General features: G+C 47.2%; 1 protein-coding gene across 1 annotated transcript in view; it reads left to right on the top strand.

The window, feature by feature from the left end:
- LOC104125547 (protein kinase C eta type) overlaps positions 1 to 19,348 on the top strand; it is a gene marked incomplete at its 5' end in the record, with an annotated part of 64,386 nt that overhangs the window by 16,207 nt on the left and 28,831 nt on the right. Inside the window, 1 exon segment of the mRNA XM_009638018.2 lies at positions 532 to 686. Within this exon segment, the coding sequence (XP_009636313.1) occupies positions 532 to 686 (155 nt within the window).

The following is a 19,348-nucleotide window of genomic DNA, read 5'->3' as shown; positions in this document are numbered from 1 at the left end:
AGAGTCATTGCTATTCCTGAGCCCTTCCGCTGTTGTGGCAAAGCCGCAGTCTGTGAGCAGTCTGGTTGTGCACGTTGTATTATGGAGCATCTTTCCTTGGAGATCAGAGGCATTTAGTAGGGAGCAAGTGACTTTTTACAGATTTCTCTTGTGCCCGCACAGCTCAGAGAGTGCCGTTGAAGGGGTGTCATCCTCTGCTGGTTCAGGCTAAGGACAGTTTGGGAAAACCCAGCGGGTTAATGATGAACACACACTTACTAATACACCAAATCCACATGTGAACAGGAATTCATTTCATGACTGGGGGCAAAATTTTTTGGGGGGAGTGCGGGGCAAGGAGGTACTAACAGGTCTTCCTGGTATTGACTTAATCTTCCCTGAAAAAAAATCAGGATTGTTTTTTCTCCCCAACATGTCATGGATGCTTAATCTGGTTTTGTTTGGGAGATAATAGTTTTACTTAGAATTTTCTAAGCCTGACAGAGGATATGATTAATGCTGTTCATATCTGTTGTGTTTGCCTGTGTGAAGGATCGCCTGTTCTTTGTGATGGAGTTCGTAAATGGCGGGGACTTGATGTTCCATATTCAGAAGTCGCGTCGCTTCGATGAAGATCGGGCCCGGTTCTATGCTGCAGAAATTATTTCGGCCCTTATGTTTCTCCATGAAAGAGGCATCATTTATCGGTGAGCTCTGCATTCATTCATTCATTCATTCGTTCATTCTCTTTGTCTGAACCCCACGGCTGAGATGATAGCTTGATTTTTCTGCTTGAATAACTGTCACTTGCTGCCCACCAGGATCAAGTTGTCAGCTGGGATAACAGTACCTCCGCTTTCCCCCTGCACGTTGTCCAAGGTGCACCAGCTTCCAGGAGGGAGTGAAATTTCTGGCTGCGGTGTTGACTGCGGGGAGCGTTTTCCTATGACGTGTGTGAGCACACACAAAAACAGGTCTTCCTTCCAGGGCACAGGGGATAGGTTTTGCGCTGGTGTCAGTCCCGCTGCTCTGCTGACGTAGCTGTTTTGTATCAGCCCCAGAACTGCCCCTTGCCTGCACCGCAGGTGGCTGCTGGGCTTTAGCTGCCGACCCAGAGAAGCCTCCGCAGTGCTGCCATGGGTCTGTCCTGCCGCCGTACAGCACGTGCCAAACTGACGGCCAGGGGAGAGGCATTAAGTGAAACATTCCTAGATTTTTGGGGAGGTAAACACAAGGAGCTGTTGCTTTTGCCACTGCGTGCCTTGCTCTTTAAAGGCTAATACGTGCTGGTTACACCCCAGCCTCTTTGTTTCCCTGCATTAGCTACAGGCCTGTGTTTAAACCCTATCTGTTTGATATACCTAGCCAGTGCCTCTCAGCTCAGCCACTAAAAGTCTTTTAATTCCCGCCATGATCCTAGAGCAGGATTTTTTCCTTCCTGTCCATGTCTGGCATCTTTGTGTTTGCAACAATATTGGAGCATTGTTGCCTCCCAGCGTCAGCCTCCACTCCCAGGTCTCAAGGCTGTTCTCAGGAAGCTGCTTCCCGTATGCAATGTTTTGGGGGGTTTTTTTTGTCATTCCTCTGTACTCAGGAGGGCAGTTTGGTTATATTTGTTCCTTGCTATACTGTCAAAGTGCTCGACTGTCAGCTCAAGCATCAAGGTATGGACCAGCCAGCATGGATCAGGCAGCCAGTCTGCTTTGCAGAGGCCTCCCTGACCAGGATGACCGTTCAACCGGCATCCTCCCATGCAAGCCAGGGGACCAGCATCCTCCCATGCAAGCCAGGGGCAGAGCAAGACCTCTACTGGGGTGGAGCAGGACAGCTAGAGCAGGAGATGTCAGCACTGAGACAGTCTGGTTATACAGAAAGGTTTCTTTCTGACACGCTTTGCAGAACACCTCTGGCATCCTCTTGCCCAGAGCGCTGGAATGGAGGAACAGTCAGTTGTTTTCTTTGGATGCTGTTACTTGGGTTCCAGCAGCAAAGCATGCGTATTTGGGTATGGTCTGCTCAAGCCTTGCTCAGTCCCATTTGTGGCATGCCAGTGCTGCAAACAACGTCAACTCTCATTTTGCTGCTTGGTTACGGTTGTACGGCTGGGACCTGCAACTGGGTCCAAGATGGGACCAGTTCCAATCCCAGCCAGGCTCTGTTAGTACCATTTCAGATTGGGCTGGGCCAAATGACGTTTGGTTTGGGGCTTTGCATTGTTTAACCCAGGCGATGCAGTCCTGTGTTTAGCAGCACGTCCTTGTCCCCCCATATCAGATAAACCCTGGGCTGAACACACTAAAACCAGGATAGCTGAGGGCTAAAGTGGCCAAAGGGCTGGGGGCTGCGTGGGGAAAACTTCCTCTCTGATGGTGAGATGATAAATCAAGAAAAAGCTGCTTCTCTTTCTCTTCCTAGCTTGAGGTCCAGTAAGAAACAGATGATCAGGTGAGGACAGAGAATATTACATTATTTTTAAGGATGAAATCTTATGATATATGTGGCACGGTAAAACAGAGAAGGAGTGTCATTTTAATACTGTCCAGATCCTGACAGTATGAAAATTACTAGTGATATATACCATATGTATCGAGCTTCCAAAGCACTGTGACTGTCTGCATAGAATAGCAAATATGCTTACTCTACAACTAGATTTCAGTCTAATTCTTCCCTTGTGAATAATGCCAGCCGCTGAAGAGAGACCCTGCCAAATAATTACGCAAATGACATTATCCTTAAAATAGTGACATCCAGTAGTTATTGTCAATCATTCAGCAGCAAAACTGTGTCTGTGCATAATGTAATGCCACTGTGCTTACAGCTTGTCCTGTCCCCCCCAGCCTGCTGCCTGTCACAGGAGTAGTCGATCCCTCTGGGTTTTGGCACTCTTCAAGTGCTGCCATAATTCATGATAGAAACTGGAGGAGTAATTGAAAAGCTCCTTGAACAACTGCACGGGCTTTGATCTTGTGCAAGAACTGGTTGAGCCGTGGAGTCAGGTAGCTTCAGCTGCACAGGGCAGATATTTGCACGGGGATGACTCGGTTTTTTAAAATTAGTCGGGGTTGACTCCCTTCTGGAAGATGTAAGAGGAGAGAGCTGCTGGCTGCAGCTGTACTGACCTGAGATTGCTTCTGTTGGGTCACGGACACCGGGCTCCAGGAGGGAGTCTGCAGGATGGAAGGATATACTCAGAAGGGAATCACTGCACTGGTGTAAGAGAGTTTGGAGATTTTACAATCGGAATGCAAGTGCTTGCTTAGGAAGCTGGGAGCAGGGGGGAGAGACACCAGGAAAACCCTGACCAGAAAGTGCTTTGCCACAAGCTGTTCAATGTGCCTCTTCTTTCTGGATTCCCAGGGTCAGTGGAATAAGAGAGTTGCTGGCATAGAATACCCTGGGTCATCTGTTTATCTTCTGGGCTAAACTTAAACATAATAATACTGTATTTTTCCTTGCCCCCTTCAAGATTAAGCAGTTCAGGAGAGAGTCTGCATTTACCAACACAATGAACGTTCTCCCGGTAAGTCCAGTTGCTTTTGCCACAAGTGCTGCCAAAAGCTGGGTCTTCTCTCCTTTGAAAAGCCAGAGAGGCTTGAGAGCCAGCACCGAAAGTTCATCGAGAAATAGCTGAAATGTGTCACTTTGGCCTGGGGTGACAGTGCTGGTAACAGCTAAAATCAGGTGTTTGTTGATTCCTTTTCTGGCCACACATACACAATTTGAAGTAGCCCTAGTGCAGTATTTCTGCAGTTGCTGTTATGAGTCTGTGAGAATGGGGTTCCTGAGGCAGATGCTGTATTTTAGTTATATGTGACTTTTTAACATCAAAACCAGGCTTACTGCTGGATTGGTGCTCTCACAGGATGGTTTTCATGACGCAACTGAAATTTTCCATAAGTTTCTTTTCACTTTGAGGAAAGTCTGCTTTCTGTTACTAAGCCCTGGCCAGAATAGAAGTCACATAAACGTACGTGTGTGTATTTGGGGTTTTTTAAAAGAGAGGTTTCAGTTTCACAGATTTCTCTATTTTTATGGGTTTTTTTACTTTTGTTTGCAATGCTGCAGAGGATAGATGGCTTTCTGGCCTTATCAAGGAAATATCCCTATCTTGCCCGAAGCTGAGGTTTAGCTGTCAACTCAGCAGTGCCTATTTATAGTTGCTTCTTGAAAAAAATGTTGACAAGTACAGTGTGGGTCCTTATCCCATCGTACAGGGGGTAGGACTAGAATGAATCCAGCCGTGAAAGCAAGCTTTTCAACACGTCAAATCATAGTATATTGTGCACCCCACAAAGGAGTAGGGCAAGGACATATTTTGGATCAACTCCTGCTGTACATTGCCAGGAAAAAGTTAGGCGATAATCAAAGCTATCGTAGATAAGATCTTTGCTCACAGGGCTGTATTCTTGCACTGCTGCTTTCTTTAAGCTCACTTCTAAAGGAAAACAGTATGCTGGGTCCTGCTGCAGGTAGGTAGGTTGGTTTGTGATTTTTATCTAAAGACTCTATGTGCTATTTTTCTTCAGGCAGCTCTTCCCAACTTTCACTTTCCAGTTCAGCAGTTCCCAGGGTAGGGGAAGCATATTTTGGCTTCTGTGCATGCTGAAAACAAAACAAAACAGCACATACATCTGAGCAGTATTAGACTGTGCAGTGGCTTACTCAATGCAAGTGAGCTAGTCCACTCATAGTCTCCTAAAAAGCAAAAAGATAGTAAATGATTATAAGGCTTTATTTTAAAAGCGGGACTTTTCCTTCCACGTAGCATTACTGTAAGAATGGCTGGTGTGCCCTGCTGCCCTCAAATTCAGACCTTTGCACAGGTTGGTGTACAGCTTTGCTAGTGGATAGGTGCACTTGCCAGGCTCACCTACATGGTGTCCCTCGCTAGAGGCATCATACCTGCGTATTGAAGGCAAATGCAAATGTTTTCTTAAACTTGGTTGTTGGGTTTGGGTTTTGGTTTTTTTTTTGGAGGAAGGGGGCTTAGGGGTTTATCCTGCAGACTTTTCAGTTTCAGAGAGATAACAGCCTTTTTACAGGCAACATAGAGCAATCAACCCAACCTAGTGGCGTGGTCTTCATTTTTATGACAAACCTTTCTCTCCTTCTGCAAATGTGTCTCACTGGGAGGACGTGTGGGCGATGAGATGGTCACTTTTGAGAACATCTCCACTACCCACAGAGGTGATACAGCATGCAGTACACAGTGATATGCCTGAACAGGCCTTGGGTTAGCTCTATCTGGAAGCAGAGGCACTGTCACCTTTGCACCCTACTCTTCAATGCTGGTTTTCCCAGCATGGCATTGGATAGTGGAGAGAGATACGTGACCCAGCCCGCTGCTTGGCACAGCACAGCGGCAGATATATCATTAAGGGTACCAGTAGTGTAGCGGGTAGGTAATGTAGCTGCTCAAGAGCCAGAAGAGCTAAAAGACTGGGCTGGAGAGCCTGGGAGAAGGGCTGGTTGCTTGCTGACTGAAGAACCTTGTTTTTATCCTGAGGGCTCATGCTAGTTAGCCTATTCCACTGCCTTTGTGTCTGTATTGATATTTCTAATGCAACTGCGCCTTCCAGATATGCTCAGGGCCTGCTTGTGCTCCGTCACGCCTCTGAACATGGGGTGGTGCGCGCGGAGTCCCCGTGCTCTGATGTGGCACCAGGCACCAAGATAAAAGGCAGCAAACCATTGCGTAGGTCCCGTGACCTGTCTGCCTTCAATAGGATGCATGGTCCCTTTAGAAGGCAAAAAGTAGTTACGCAGTTATCCGGATAGAGAACATGGTCTTACCTTGGGGCTGAACACTAGCTCTTGGGGAAAATAGATGGGCTCATTAACAGCAAGTGTTTACTTCTCTGTGTGCTATCTGAAAGCATCACCTTTGTATGTGTGGAGCTCCTCATGACAGGGAAAAGCTCCCTCTCCTCTGGGATCTGGAAAGATTGCTGGATACTGGCCAAGTCTTTGAAATCATCACCTTCCTTAGTGTAGGAGACCCATCAGGGCTGCAGCTGTAGGTCTCATGACTGTTGGCTTTCGTAGGGAATGAGTTTTTTGCAACAGGTTAATTCCCTGCCAATTCAAACAATAAGCCTGTGACACTCGGAGGAAGGTTTACATAAGCCTTTTACAGAGACCAGTTTTACTGGAAAGACTCTTATTAACTGAAACAACACTAAAGTTTCTTTCAGCAAAATCAATTAAAAATTACATGCTGAAAACAGGAGCTGAATGCCTTTCCTAATTACATAGCGCTGCTGTTAACACAGCAACTCTTAACTGGCGTGCTGTTTGCTTTTTCCATGGGTCAAGCCATTGTAGACATGGGATCCCTTGTGTTCTGTCTCTCTTGGCTTTGGGTTGGGTTTTTTTTGGTTTTTTTTTTTGGCAACTGGTGATTTTGTTTATTCTCATCTCATGTCCTTTTTCACATCTGGAGCCAGATCTTGTTTCACAAGTCAAGGGGCTTTCCCCAGGGAGGTAAATTAGCAGTTGAACTGGATCTGTGACTGATACCAGCAGTGCCCTGCAAGGCAAACTGGCTGGCTGGGGGGCTATCCTGGGATTACCATTGGTTTGCTTAGGTGCTATGCGTAGCTTTGTTTTCTTAGCAAATAAAGATAAATCTTTTGTTTAATGTGGTGTTTTTTAAGCTTTTCTGAAAGTTCCTCCTTGGATGTGCTAGCATGGATGCATCCGTAGGTAGTCTTTGCTGTATTTGATGCCTCCCTCTTCCCCTCCCTGGTTTGGCTGCACGCAGGTAGAGGCATATTGTTTGTATCCGAGAGGAGAGGGTGGGAAACAGCTCAGCCAGTGCCCAAACGGGTGTGAGCCTCCACTCTGTGGAGCACCATAACCTCAGCGGTGGGATCTGGTCCCTATTGCTTCAAGACGTCAATTCAGGAGAGCTCCTGGACTTGATGCTTTTCTGGATTGCAGCCAGATATATAAGCAGGACAAAATGAAGGATGTGCTATGTTATGAGAACAGCTGAAAGAATGAAATATAAGCTGATTTTACGGTGAATGAGTGAAGCAAATCAGCTAAAAGCTGCAAATTGGCACAGAACAGCATGCCAACAGCCCCATCCCTACAACAACTGCTTACTGCAGAAGAGAAATTTTCATGCCGGAGTCTCTGGAAGCGCTTCATTCAGCTTTAGAAAATAGAAAGGAATGTCTCTTAGGGTCAGGAGTGTAGTAGTGTCTGTGGCGATCTTATCTGACAGTCAACAGCTCGTGTAGGCTGATTTGTGCTCCTAGACAGTGCGTCTTCCACATTGCTTCCCACTCAAACCTGGTTGTTGCATACTTGCAAGCTGGGATCTTTGAGAGCCTCCAGCATGCAGTGTTTAAAGCGTTGTTTCTCTGCACTTGATCAAATGGACAGTGCAGAGAAAAAAACCCAGCCTCTCACGTTTACATGTCATGTTTAATCAGTCATTGTGCAGGACAGTTTAGGCCTGATTTACAGTTATGCTTACGAAGAGCAGTCCTGTTTTGAGATCCACATAGCAGATCTCTGTGCCCCATTGACTCCACTGTATATAGTCTGTGAACTTTAATGCAACTTTCCACATGACTAAGGACTACTGAATAGCCTACAGAAGTTATTGGCTCTGCTGGTGTCTACTTTTCCTTTATGGTTATTTAAAGGGATTGATTTGAAACCTGCAAACCCTGCACATAATGAGTTTGTATAAATCATTAAAAACCAGACCTCGAAGGGGCCTCAAGAGTTTCTCTACTTCATCCACCTGCCCCAAGACTGGGTAACCTTTACCTAAATGCACGTCCCTCATACTTTTGCTCTTCTTCTTCTTTGGTGTAGTTGTTACATTTGCATGTAATAACTTGTGTATCTTACAGACACGGACTCTCATTTACTGAATGTTTGAAATGAGAGCTCACCATTAGTTGGGAATTCTGGTACTGGTGCCGTAAAAAATAAGCAATATTGCTCATCCGTGGAGGGGATAAGTGATTAGACATGACTTGCGTTCTGTCATTCTTTTTGTGACTAATGGATCCTTATGAAGGCATTTCACAATTTTAAAAGCAAGCAGATGCAATTTAAGAAGTAGCTACGCATAGCAACTACAGCCAAGTTTTTAAAGAAAGGAGCCCAGAATTAGACTTAGTCTTTAAGTCCCAGAGCACCTGGGAATATTTAGGTTAGAACTTCTGAAACTAAGAAACACCCTTTTCTACAAAAAGACCCTTTTTCTGCCTTTCCTGCCCTCTTCGTTCTTTTTTAAACGCATGAAGGTCATGAGAAGGAGAAAAAATGAAAATTGAAATAAATTTTAAGATGTTATGCAAAATCTGTTTTTGAAAACTGTCCTTAAATATTATTGCTACGTTTTTAGCCAGAACTTGCTCATCTGACTTTTAATGTGTTACCTGATACCCAGGGCACTCAGGCCTATGATTTTAAGGACCCAATTTTGAGAACTTTTGCTCTGAGATCTCCAGAATTGCCCAGCATTAATCCAATCATTTTGTTGATCTTTGTATCCACCTCCAGCTGAGGACGCTTTCAATGTTAATGTCAGAGAATATGACCCCCGAGTTAGCATTAGGGAGGCTGATATTATATAGCTGAGGAAAAGGTCTCTGTCAACCTTCGTAAATGTTTTGTCCAATTTTTTAAAACTAAGATTATGCCAACAAAATGCTGTTGCATCTTTTCCCTCTGACTTGCTGAAATGGAAGATTTCTTGCAATGTGACGTGTTGCAGCGAGTGAAGCTCCTGTATATGTAAGGGAGACAATGAGAAAATCAGTGTTGTTGACATACTTGGCCTGCAGCAACTGCCGTAGCTATCCAGGCAGAATTTGACTTATTCCTTTAGCTGTGGCGAGATCAGCGCCTGACATTTCCTTGGTCAGTAATCCCGATGTTTAGATCTTGTTCTTTATGCCAGTGAGCATGTCGGTACTCTGTTTTTATGCAAACAGAGGAATTTTGTAAATTCAGCCAGCAGCTTTTAGCATCAGTGGTGCAATTGTAACACCTTGTCTTTAGATACTAGTTCAGAGTCATCGGCTGTAATGATACAGAAAGAAACAAAAAATTATAAGGCAGTAGAAAAATTCAACTCTTACATGGCAACACTGCAGTAATAGTTGTTTATTTTACAATTCAGAATTTCTGTGGGAGAAAATACCATGTTCTGCTGGTGGTCCCCTGGGCAGGACGCCAGGCACAGCTTTGCTTCTGCCCTCTGGGTGCCCGCCGAGCTGGTGCCAGGGCTTGTAGTTAGCTGCTGGTGCGAGGCGGGGTGCAGATCCCAAAGCCCATTCCCATGGAGCAAGGGGAGAGCGTTACTCATCGTTTGGCCTCTGAGTCAGAGCACCTTTGCTGTTAACAGGATCGAGAATCTCCCCTTTTATGAGGCTGTGCCTAAAGGCACAATTTAGTCTCGGAATTGTATTACCCGATTATTATTCCACTAAAGCAGGTGGCAATATTCCAGCTGACAACAATGGAAACAGGAGCAAGCCTTCAAGTCTCAACCATGTACAAGGTGTGATATATTCAAAACCACAGAGAACTTCCGCACTCTGAGCTGATTTCTTCTGAATCTATTAAAGTTTCACAAGCACAATTAATTATTAACATCTAGAGCCGCTTTCACAAATCTCTCGGCAGCGTAGTAGAGAAGTGCTCCTGGATCAGGAAAATTACTTCCAGCTAGAAGAGGTTATTTGCTAGCTAAATCTCTGATCCAGGCATACTGCCATAGCAAGGTCCATCCAATGAGGATGTGAATGTTTGCATCTGAACCATTTCCGATCTACGCCGTTTTGGGGAAGGCAGCAGTGTCACGGAGCCTTGCCAAAGTGGGTCGTGGCTTTTTTGTTTATTGTGTTGGAGAAGGAAGGGGGCCGGAGGAAGGGACGGGGGGATGGGGTGGGGGGAAATTGGGACAGAGGGGGCGGTGGGAAGGGATCCCTTCAAACTCTTCATAGGCTTTCAAATAAGCCTGTGTGTGCTGTTGTAGCAAGGCTGCAGCACGTTTCGGCGTGCCGGCTCTGTGGCACCCGTGTGAGAGGCTGAGCTGGTGTGTGACATTTAGCATGCGGGCTTCAGGTTTTCTCCTCCCATCTCTGGATCTTCTTATGTTCCTTTTGACATTTACCTGAAATGTAGCAAGGTCCCCGTGTCCTTGTTGACTGGTGCCTAAAAGCTGAATTCGAGTGCTTTGTATTTCTGTTTGTCAGTATGTCTTAACCCTAAGTTGAGGAATTGTATGCTTATCTATGCTTTGGGGATTTTGACACAACCTTATCAACATAATTTAGCCTTTGCCATTGCCTGTGCCTTCTCTTTAAGTTTTCCCTCTTCTTTTATAGCTGTTCTTCCTAGCTGGAAGTCCCCATTTCAGTACTTCTCCTATCACTAGTTTCAAACCTGGTGCCCAAACAGCAGCTTTACAGCCAGAATTTCTACCTTCAGCCACTGTTGAGCACAGAAGGGAGCAAAAATCTTGGCAGCTGGCTCCTGCTTCTTGCTTCTCAGCCCAGTCTTGATAAATGAGAAAGCCAAGGAGCTGCTCTGACTCTTGCCAGCTGGCTAAGCTCCCAAAGAGACAGCCCACCCCCGGCAAAGGTCAGAGCGTGGAGCATGGAGCAAGAGCTGATCCTGCCAGTCCTGCTCCCGCTGGGGTCTCTCTGGGGCCAGGGCCAACCCCCGCGGGAGGGTTACAGCTCTCGGTCTGCTTTGTGCTGCTTGGGATGCAGCAAGCCAGCGAAGGTTCAGCCAGTCCAGCTCATGCCTTGAACTGCAGAGTTAATTTCAAAGTTGTGGTAGCCGATCGATGGCGGCCAATCTGCTGGTGGTAGGTTTGAGATGGGACTAGTGTAACTCATATCCGAAATCACGACTCTTTTCCCCATCCCTACGCAATGAGAAAAATGCCCAAATAAGCCTTTATTGCACCCCATCTGTTAAGTAGATAACTTTTATCTGTGACTGAGCCACTTGAAACATACTTTCCTGTCTGCTTTCAGGAAGGTGATAGTAACCTGTGCTTCTTGTTGGAAATCATGATGTTTTGGAAAGGAGTCGGTCTCAGTTTGCTCTGACTCTCGAATCTCTAAAGCCACAAGACATCTGTGGCTTGAGTGGGCTGAAGTCTGGTTCATGAGTGGAGAGTTGCACATCCCCCTACACTTTTGATCTAGCAAAATTGCCCTGCTTTCTCAAATTGGTGACTACCCTCACAGGAAGAGCACCAGGGGAAAAGACAGGTCCTATTTTGTGTGATAAAATTAACAGAAAACTGTCTTGCAGCCTGCCCTATTTACTGCACTTCATCATCTCCAGTCACAGCTGCCTTTGGGGTCCTTCAAGGCTGATGGCTTTCCCCAAGGCACGGGGCAGTCAGGAGAAGTTCTTGCCAGAGCTGTTGGATGCTGCTTCCCAGCATCAGTAGGATCCCCGCTGGCCAGGAAGCAAGACAGCAAATTCCAACTATTGCCATGAGCCAGGAGCCGGCATTGGACTAGGGATGTGTGAAAGGGAGGGGATGTCAAATGATGATTTCTGGAGGCCGAGGTGTTACCTCTGCATGCATTAAATGTAGCATGGAGTATCAGGTATCTCCATGTTTTTTCATGTCTAGGACAGGTTAATTGAAGCTGTTGTTTGACTTGAGAGCCTTCCCTACTTTCTCTTCACTTTCTTACAGTCAGACTCATGTTGAAATTCTCCACCTCTTCTCCAGGGAAGCTCCTAACATTTCCAAGTCTTTGCTCTGCTTGTGTCTTCCTTGAGACCTTGCTGTGGTTTGGGGTTGTTCAAGCTGTTCTCCTGTTCCCTGGGGGATGTGTCCAGTTAGAAGATGGCTGTCCCTCAATAGAGTTGGCTTATAGATGCGAGCACATAATTCCCATAGGCTCCTGATCCCTCCTTCCCTGAAGCCCATGCTGAGTATGTAAGGATGCCTGTAGCCACTGGGTATAACAGCATTGCTCCCAGGCTTTTTCTTGGCCTGTGTTGGCAGGGCTGTTCGCAGCACTGGCCAAGTGAGCGGCTGCGTCCCAGGCACCGTTATGTAAGGAAGAATTTCAACATTAATTACGTGTCTTGGCTCTAGGTTTCATTCTGTCTCTCCGGACACCAAAAGCAGTCTCAGAAGATTCAGTCTGGCTTCTGCAAACAAAACAAACAAACTTTATTTTACAGGCTTTGGGCTCTACTGCTTTCTCCTGGAGCATCCGCTCTTTTGGGACGTTTTTCCTTTGTTTCCCTGTCACTGAGAAGGGACAGCAGTTTTCCTGGAGGCTCTGCTGGGCATAGCTAACACGCCGAAGTATTTGAGCTGCGGGAAGTCTGGCACATCCAGTCAGACAGATTAAAAAGGAAAACTTGACGTTTCCCTTTGCTCTCAGCCACCTTCCTCATTCTGATGAGCCGGAGGAAGGAGGGACGGACAGACAGACGGATGCAATGCCCTGTTGCCAGGGCTGCAGAGGTTGTCTGAGGCAGAAGCCTGTGCTGGGCAGGAGATGGCTGTGTGGATCCTGGATCGTGTTCCCACCCTAATGGCCTTCCTTCCCCCTATCCTCCTGCAACTGAAGTCATTAGTGCTCGTTAAGCCAGGATGGAAACAAACCCAAACAACAACAGTCTACAGAATAATTCGGTCACTCCAGACTGGTTTGTTGTTTTTTGGTTTTTTTCTCCAGTGAAGCAATTAAGTCTCCTGTCATCCCATTTTTAGCCAGACTGGAAACAATTGGCCGGACAATAGCGATTCCCCTCCTGGCAGGGCAGTCACCGGATCCGCTCTGTGATGGGAAAGGTGAGGCGCCTTCCCTCCTCCGTCTCTGGGGGAAGAATGTCCCTAAAAAAATTCCTGTGGGCCTTGCTGAAGGCCCTGTTTTTGTGCAGCCCCTCCCGGTGAGTCACGGCCCTTGGCTCCTCTCAGAGCCCTCCACACGGTCGCGTTTTCTCCCGGCCCGCTGCAGGGTTAACCCTCCTGTGGTTTCACCCATGCGTATGTGACCCGTCCCACTTGCTGGCTGATGATGTAGATTGTGGGTGCCAGAAAGTCATGAAGTAATCTGTGGTTTCTACCAGCAACAGGCCAGTATAGGACTCGCGTGGAGGAGGGGAAGATTTTTCCAGTCTTGCTCATCTTGAGTGGTACTTGGTCCTACGAACGGCTCAGCCTGTGTAAAGGGACAGGACGAGCAAATGCATTGGAATTTGGCAAAAAGCAGGGGGTGCGATAGGGAGCCAGGGGCCAGCTGAAGTCCTGTGGTAGCACCGCAAAAGCCACGATGCAGCTTGGCCAGGGCAACCGGGAAAATCTCTGGATGCCTGTAAGTGCTTGCAACACGGGTAACTCCTCTGCCGAGGGCCTTCCTCTGCTGCTGAGGTTGGTTGTAGGACGTGGGGAAGTGCTGGATTCCCCCGCCGTCGCTGCACCTCCCTGCAGGGCACTGTGCCTACCTGGCACACAGCACCCTTGCTGCCCCGAAAAGCACGGGAGGGACGGGGCATGGAAGGGCAGGTTCAGGTAGGAAAGTAGTGTGGCTGTGCTGCTGGAGGAGAAGGCTTAAATCACCAGAGGGAGGGACCCTGCAGTCTAGCTTCTAAAAAGCAGTCCTGATGGCACCGTGGTGGCTGGCCAGTGCTAAACCCCAACACTGTCCTTTAAAGATGCAGGAAGAAGCTAAGCCTGAATCCATGTTCTGTCTCGTTTCTGCCCATGAGGTCAAAGCCACAGGGTTGCTAGTCAGGTGCCAGAAAAAGCTCCAGCTGCCCAGGGCAACCGAGGACAAAGGGGAGCTCTGCCTGCCGGGCTGCTGGGTTTGACAGCAAGTCACCACATGTTTGAGTAATGCGTCACTGCTGCCGGAGCTCTGATGTCTGTGGTGGAAAGGTGCCGTCTTGGTACCAGAGCCATTGGGGCTGTGGAGCGCTTTGCCTTGAGATAGAAAGCTGGGGTGGAGGAGCACTTGGCGAAGAAATCTGCCATACAGGCTCATCTGGGGATGTGCAGCAGGAAGTGTTTCTGCCTGATCCCCGAAGCTTGGAGTAGCTCTGAGGCAGAGCCTGCTGCATCCAAGCATCATACTGGGTGTTCAGCTGCACCCACTCTGTGTCTGGGCAGAGCTGCTCTGGGAGCATGCGTTGGTTGCTGGGGGGGGGATGAAAGGCTGTTGATAAGTGTTGTCTGCTTATTGGGCGTTTTTTGAGTCATTCCAGCCATGGTGAAGGTTGCTGGTGGTGCCAGGAGTGACAGCAAACACTTGGTCTGGGGGCAGAGAACTGTGCCCCAGAGCTGAGTTCCAGGTAGCAGAGGTAGCTGTAGAGGCACATGCGATGCAAATGCAGAGATTCAAAACCAATGGTACAAAATCAAGGAATCGACTGGAGAGGAAGCAAGCTGGACTTGCATTTGTATCACTGTGGTGCTTCCCAAGTCACCATAGGGACAGTGTGGGGTGAGAAGTGAAAGTAACCCTGCCCTTAAAAGTTGGTTCCCAATGCACATGGATGTAATCTTGATGTGAAAGTGGCTGCTATGTCATGGTGTGGTTGCTTTCCTATTACAGTCTAGCACGAAGTGTGCTGCAGCACCCACACCACTACCCCCCATGCAGCATTCTCTGCTCTCACAACCCTACTGCGAAATCATTTTTCATGCAGAATCATGAAGAGGTTTGCAAACCATTTGTAAAGCAAAGCACGGTGAAGTCCGCTCGAGAACAGAAGCAGGGGACAGGTAAATCACACGTGTATGGTGTCCCCAAAGTGCAGAGAGGACACGGGTCATCTATTGCTCCTTGTCTGCATAGCCTATCTAGAACCGTTCCAAGAATTCATAGCTTTAAGGTATCTTTTGTGGGTGATGCATTTCAGCATGTGAAAATAATTAACTTTTTGTTCCTTTTTCTCAGGGCAGTAAAGAGTTGTTCTGCTTCCCCTGGGCCTCTGTGGTCTTCCATTAGTTCTCAATTATTTATTCATGGGGAGAGTATCTGAAAACAGCGGTCCAGTCTAAGAGTAGCAGCACTTGACTGTGTAGATGAGTTTGAAGTACTTAATGACTGAATCCACTGGACTTGTCAATAATGCTAAGAATTGCTTTCCTGCCACCAAATAAAAATATAGCCTTGTAGGTGGAGTATGCTACACTTTGATGAGGACATGAGCTAAAAACCAATGCATTTTAGATATCACCTGAGTGTACCTTTAGCAAGCACAGACAAGGAGTTCTTTGAAAAACATCTTGCCTTCAAGTTGACTAACTTTTGTATTGTGATAGAAAATGTGTATTGTTGTGCAATTCTGGCCTGTGTAAACATGGGAAGTTTAGATACAAAATCTGTAATTCTGAGTTTTGATCTGGTGTGGTATCTTGACATCTCTCAGCAAAGATTTCTGTCTGGTTTGCATGTTGTTTCTTGTCTTCCTAGATTAGAAATAAGTTTCAGTGAGGATTTGCGGTGTCTTCTTCCTGCAGAAAGGGATCTATAATCCAGGGATTTACACTCAAGCGTATGGTCAAGGCCTGTGTAAGTGAGAGGGACCTGACAGCTCCAGATCTTCCCCAGTTAAAATATTAAAATCTGAGAGTCCTGTAGTCTTGGTGTTGGCCTGCAAAAGGGTGAGTTAAGAACAGTCGTCGCAGCTACCTTCCAGTAAGCAAGGTGTCCTGGTCCTGGAAAGAAGGGTGAACACACAGAGTCGCAGCATGAGTTGACTCTGAATCAGCCAACTGAAAGGCACGTGCTCCTCATGAGTAACACCCCCAAATTTCCATCTTAGCTTGAGCTTGCTGCATGCTGAAGTTAGTCATTATTCCCATTCCTGTCCTTAAAATCCCCCTTTGCTTTCCTTACACAAGCTTCCCAGTTCAGCCAGCTGGAGTTGATACCCTGCATATTGGGTGATGAAAGGAAAAGGAAGGGGGCACTGATTCTTCACGTTGCAAGGGTGTGGCTGTAGATGCCCATGGAGGGGCTGGCTCATTTATTGGGGGAAGGACTGTAATATTTAGGCTGGAAAGCAGTCTTTTAGTGTGGTGCCACAGAAAGCCGAGTCCTGCCAGGAGGCATATTCCCAGAGACACACTGGGAATCCTCATCCACAGTCCAAAGTGCTCTACTGCAGGCTGGGCTGGTGCCAGTTGGGTTGCAGTGAATCTCATGCACGGACTTGACAGATCTGTGGGCTAAAAACTCAAGAGGTGCACAGTGTAAAGGAGTGTAAAAACTCAAGAGGTGAGCAGTGTAAGAAGGTCTTCCTTATCCAGGTCCCATTTCTATCCTTTTTCTATATGGGGTCAGTTAAGACAGGGCTTATTTTCATTTTTTGGATTCATTTGTTTCATGTATTGCAGCAGCTCTTGGTGCACGGTAGCCATGTCAGCTGAGCATTGATTGACTCCTAAGTTACTTCTGCTTTGCTTGTAATTGGGCAACTAGCTAAGGCACCTAATTTGGGACTTCGATAGCCTTGCCAGCTGGTGAGTCAAATTTTAGAGGGGCTGAACTGCCTCGGGAAAGCACCTTGGCTCCCTCTGCCAGCTGCAGAGGGAGTCCTGAGCAAAGAGACTCTGCCTGAGGTGACATGGGGACAAGACGGCCAGCTTGGGGTCTGTTTGCTGCCCCTATAGCTTTTGGGGTGGCACACAGGATCTGAGCCTGGCCCAAAGCTCCATGTTGCTGGTTCCTGCATGCAGGCAGCTTGGGAGGAGTCCCCAGAAGTGGGAGTGGGATTGCAGAGAGCTCAGCATGCCCAGCCAGGAATTCCACCCTGCTTATCTGTGATACTTGGGCTTCACACAGCCCTGGGTGAATCACCTGTAACAGTGAATAGCAACAGTAATCCACATGAAATGAGAAACTAAATCTTGGGATAATGACCCATTTGCTGGGCTCCTGCAAATACCTCTTCTATCTGATTTCACTGCTGCTATTTAAGTGCTTGTGGTGAGAAGCAGAGAGATCAGAGCAGTCCGGAAAGCACTTTGTTTGCCCACAGGTTCGCCAGAGCCTTAGAAAAAAGAGAATTGATGATATCAGTGTTGGTCCCAGGTTTTTTTTAAGAAACAACTCGCAAGACAGTGTCTCCTAGAAAATATATTTAAACTTCGTTCCAAGGGGGGTAGGCAGTACCCGCTCCTGCATGGGGCTGGGATGCCTGTGTGCTTTGTGCCCAGAATGTGTCACGAGCACAGGGATCGCTCTTTCACCGTGTGCCTAAAAATTCAGTGCAGATGGTGAGATTTTCAAAAGCATCCATGCTGGCCCAGTGTTGCTCCTTCGAAAGTTAATAGTAAATTTGGCAGTGGAAATCTACCGGCCAAAGCAAAGTGCTTTTAAAAATCCTACCTAAAAATACAGTACTTTTGCCTTCAGCTTTGTTCATTCCATTATAGAAAGGAGATTAGCGCCTATAGCCTTAGCTTTATAAATCTGGATCTGTAATTCAGAGCCTTAATAAGGTTAAGTAATTTTTTTTTTTTTTTCCTAAGGGCCTAATCCAAAATTGACTGAATCTGACAGGACTTTTTCAGCTGATTTCCCTGAATTCAGGATCAGGCTTAGAGTAAAGTGAAGCTTATCCATCTGGGATGGATATGGAGCAGTCTGCCTGACTAGACGTACAGGTTGAACGCAGGAGCGTTGCCTTGCCCGCAGAGCCCTGCTGGCATTGCCAACACTCGCACAGGTTGGTTCACTGCCCGAGCCGTTGCCAGAAGCAGCCTGCACACGTGATCACCATGGATAGGGCCACCATTATGGTTTGTTGTTTTTTTTTTTCCTTTGATATTTTCTGGAGTGAAACACTCCTCCCAAGACTCCGAGTTTGGGGAGGGTGGATTTCATGGCAGCTGTGAGATTAGCGGCGAGGGCAGAGGAGAGTGGCTTCGGTGTGAGCTACCGTCTAATCCCCCCAGGGCAGGCTTAGGGGCACGCAGTGGTGAAATGGGGCCATGTCACTCCAGTGCTGGTGGAAGGAGAAGCCTTTTCAGCAATGCAGTCCTGCCCCAATCCTACCAGGACAGCTTGGAGCTGGGACAGGGCCTTCGAGCAGCCCTACTGTGGGTGATGGTTAACCTTGGGTAACTCTTTCACTCCACCTTGAAGCATTGAGACCATGTTGTACTGCAGGCACGAGCCTGATTTCATTTTAATTTCTGATTCAGGCTTCAAATCAACATTGGGTCTATTTTTGTCAAGGCGACCTAACAGGCTTACGCTTTCTTGGCACTGTCAGTCATAAGTCCCCACCTGATTCTTGTTCATGCATTTGGGTCTCGAGTCTGTTGTACGCCTCCTCTGAAGCCTTCAGGCAAGGGGACTCACAAAAAGAAGCGTTGTGGCTTGGGGTTATTTTTTTTTCTCTTTTCCTCTTTTTCTGGCAAGGGTAAAATAGAAGCTCTGTTGGGAGCAACTCAGCAAGTGGTGTTTCAGGGCCAACAAATTCCAGTGTCGCTGCCCAGTGGGACCGAGGAGTCTATCACAGGACTAGGCTGGCGGCTCATCCAGAGGAGGAGTGCGTGGCGTGCATACCAAGGGCTGGACACGAAGCCTTTTTCTGTCCACCTCTCGCCTTCCCGCAGTAAATGGGAGGACGTTTGCCCTGGGATTCGGGGAAATACCTCGAGTGTAACTCCTCCTTCTTGACTAGAATCCCACATAAAAGTGCAGCAAATAATATATATATTATATATACATGTACATAAAAAAACGTACACACACAAATGTGGACATATAAATATATATGGATTGCACCATCTTTGGGATTACTCCAACGTAGCAATCTCCAGCGCGTCTGTGTTTCAGCATTAATGGCTCTGGCTCTCGGCTGCCCCATTTCACAAGAGTGTCTTCTTGCCCTTGTAAAGCTGCCTCTGGAAACTATCATTAGCTCTCTTATAGCTGCCGTGCATATAATAAAGGGGAAGCTTATAGGTAAGCCTATAGCTTATAGGTGTGCCTGACCCTGAAGGGACTCAGGGCACCCGTGGGGTCCCACTGGATGTAGACCACTCAGGTTCAGACCCACTAATGTGGTGGAAGCTTCGTGATTATCTGTTGTGGTATGCTGAGGGTGTGTTTTGGTTTTTTTTTTTTGTCTATGCCTGTATACTTTAGCCTACCACTCTAATTTAACTGGAGGATGAATCATGCTTGTTCATCTCAATAGCAATGAAATCATGTCGGTAATTGTGTTAGCTTCCACAGATGCTTTTCTGAAGTGCCCAGAGGGAGGGGAGGTAGGACTGCTGGCACTTCAAACCATCAGAGAGGTCTTGGATCCCAGGTAATGCCAGCTTCTTTGCCGTAAGAGAAGTCGATGCCTTGGGCACTGTTTTGTCTCTGGAGCGGCATCC

The sequence above is a fragment of the Egretta garzetta genome, unplaced genomic scaffold (assembly GCF_000687185.1).
Source record: "Egretta garzetta isolate BGI_Z169 unplaced genomic scaffold, ASM68718v1 scaffold95, whole genome shotgun sequence".
Classification (NCBI taxonomy): domain Eukaryota; kingdom Metazoa; phylum Chordata; class Aves; order Pelecaniformes; family Ardeidae; genus Egretta; species Egretta garzetta.
The sequence above is the reverse complement of the archived record's forward strand: the minus strand, read 5'-3'. Positions and strand labels throughout refer to the sequence as shown.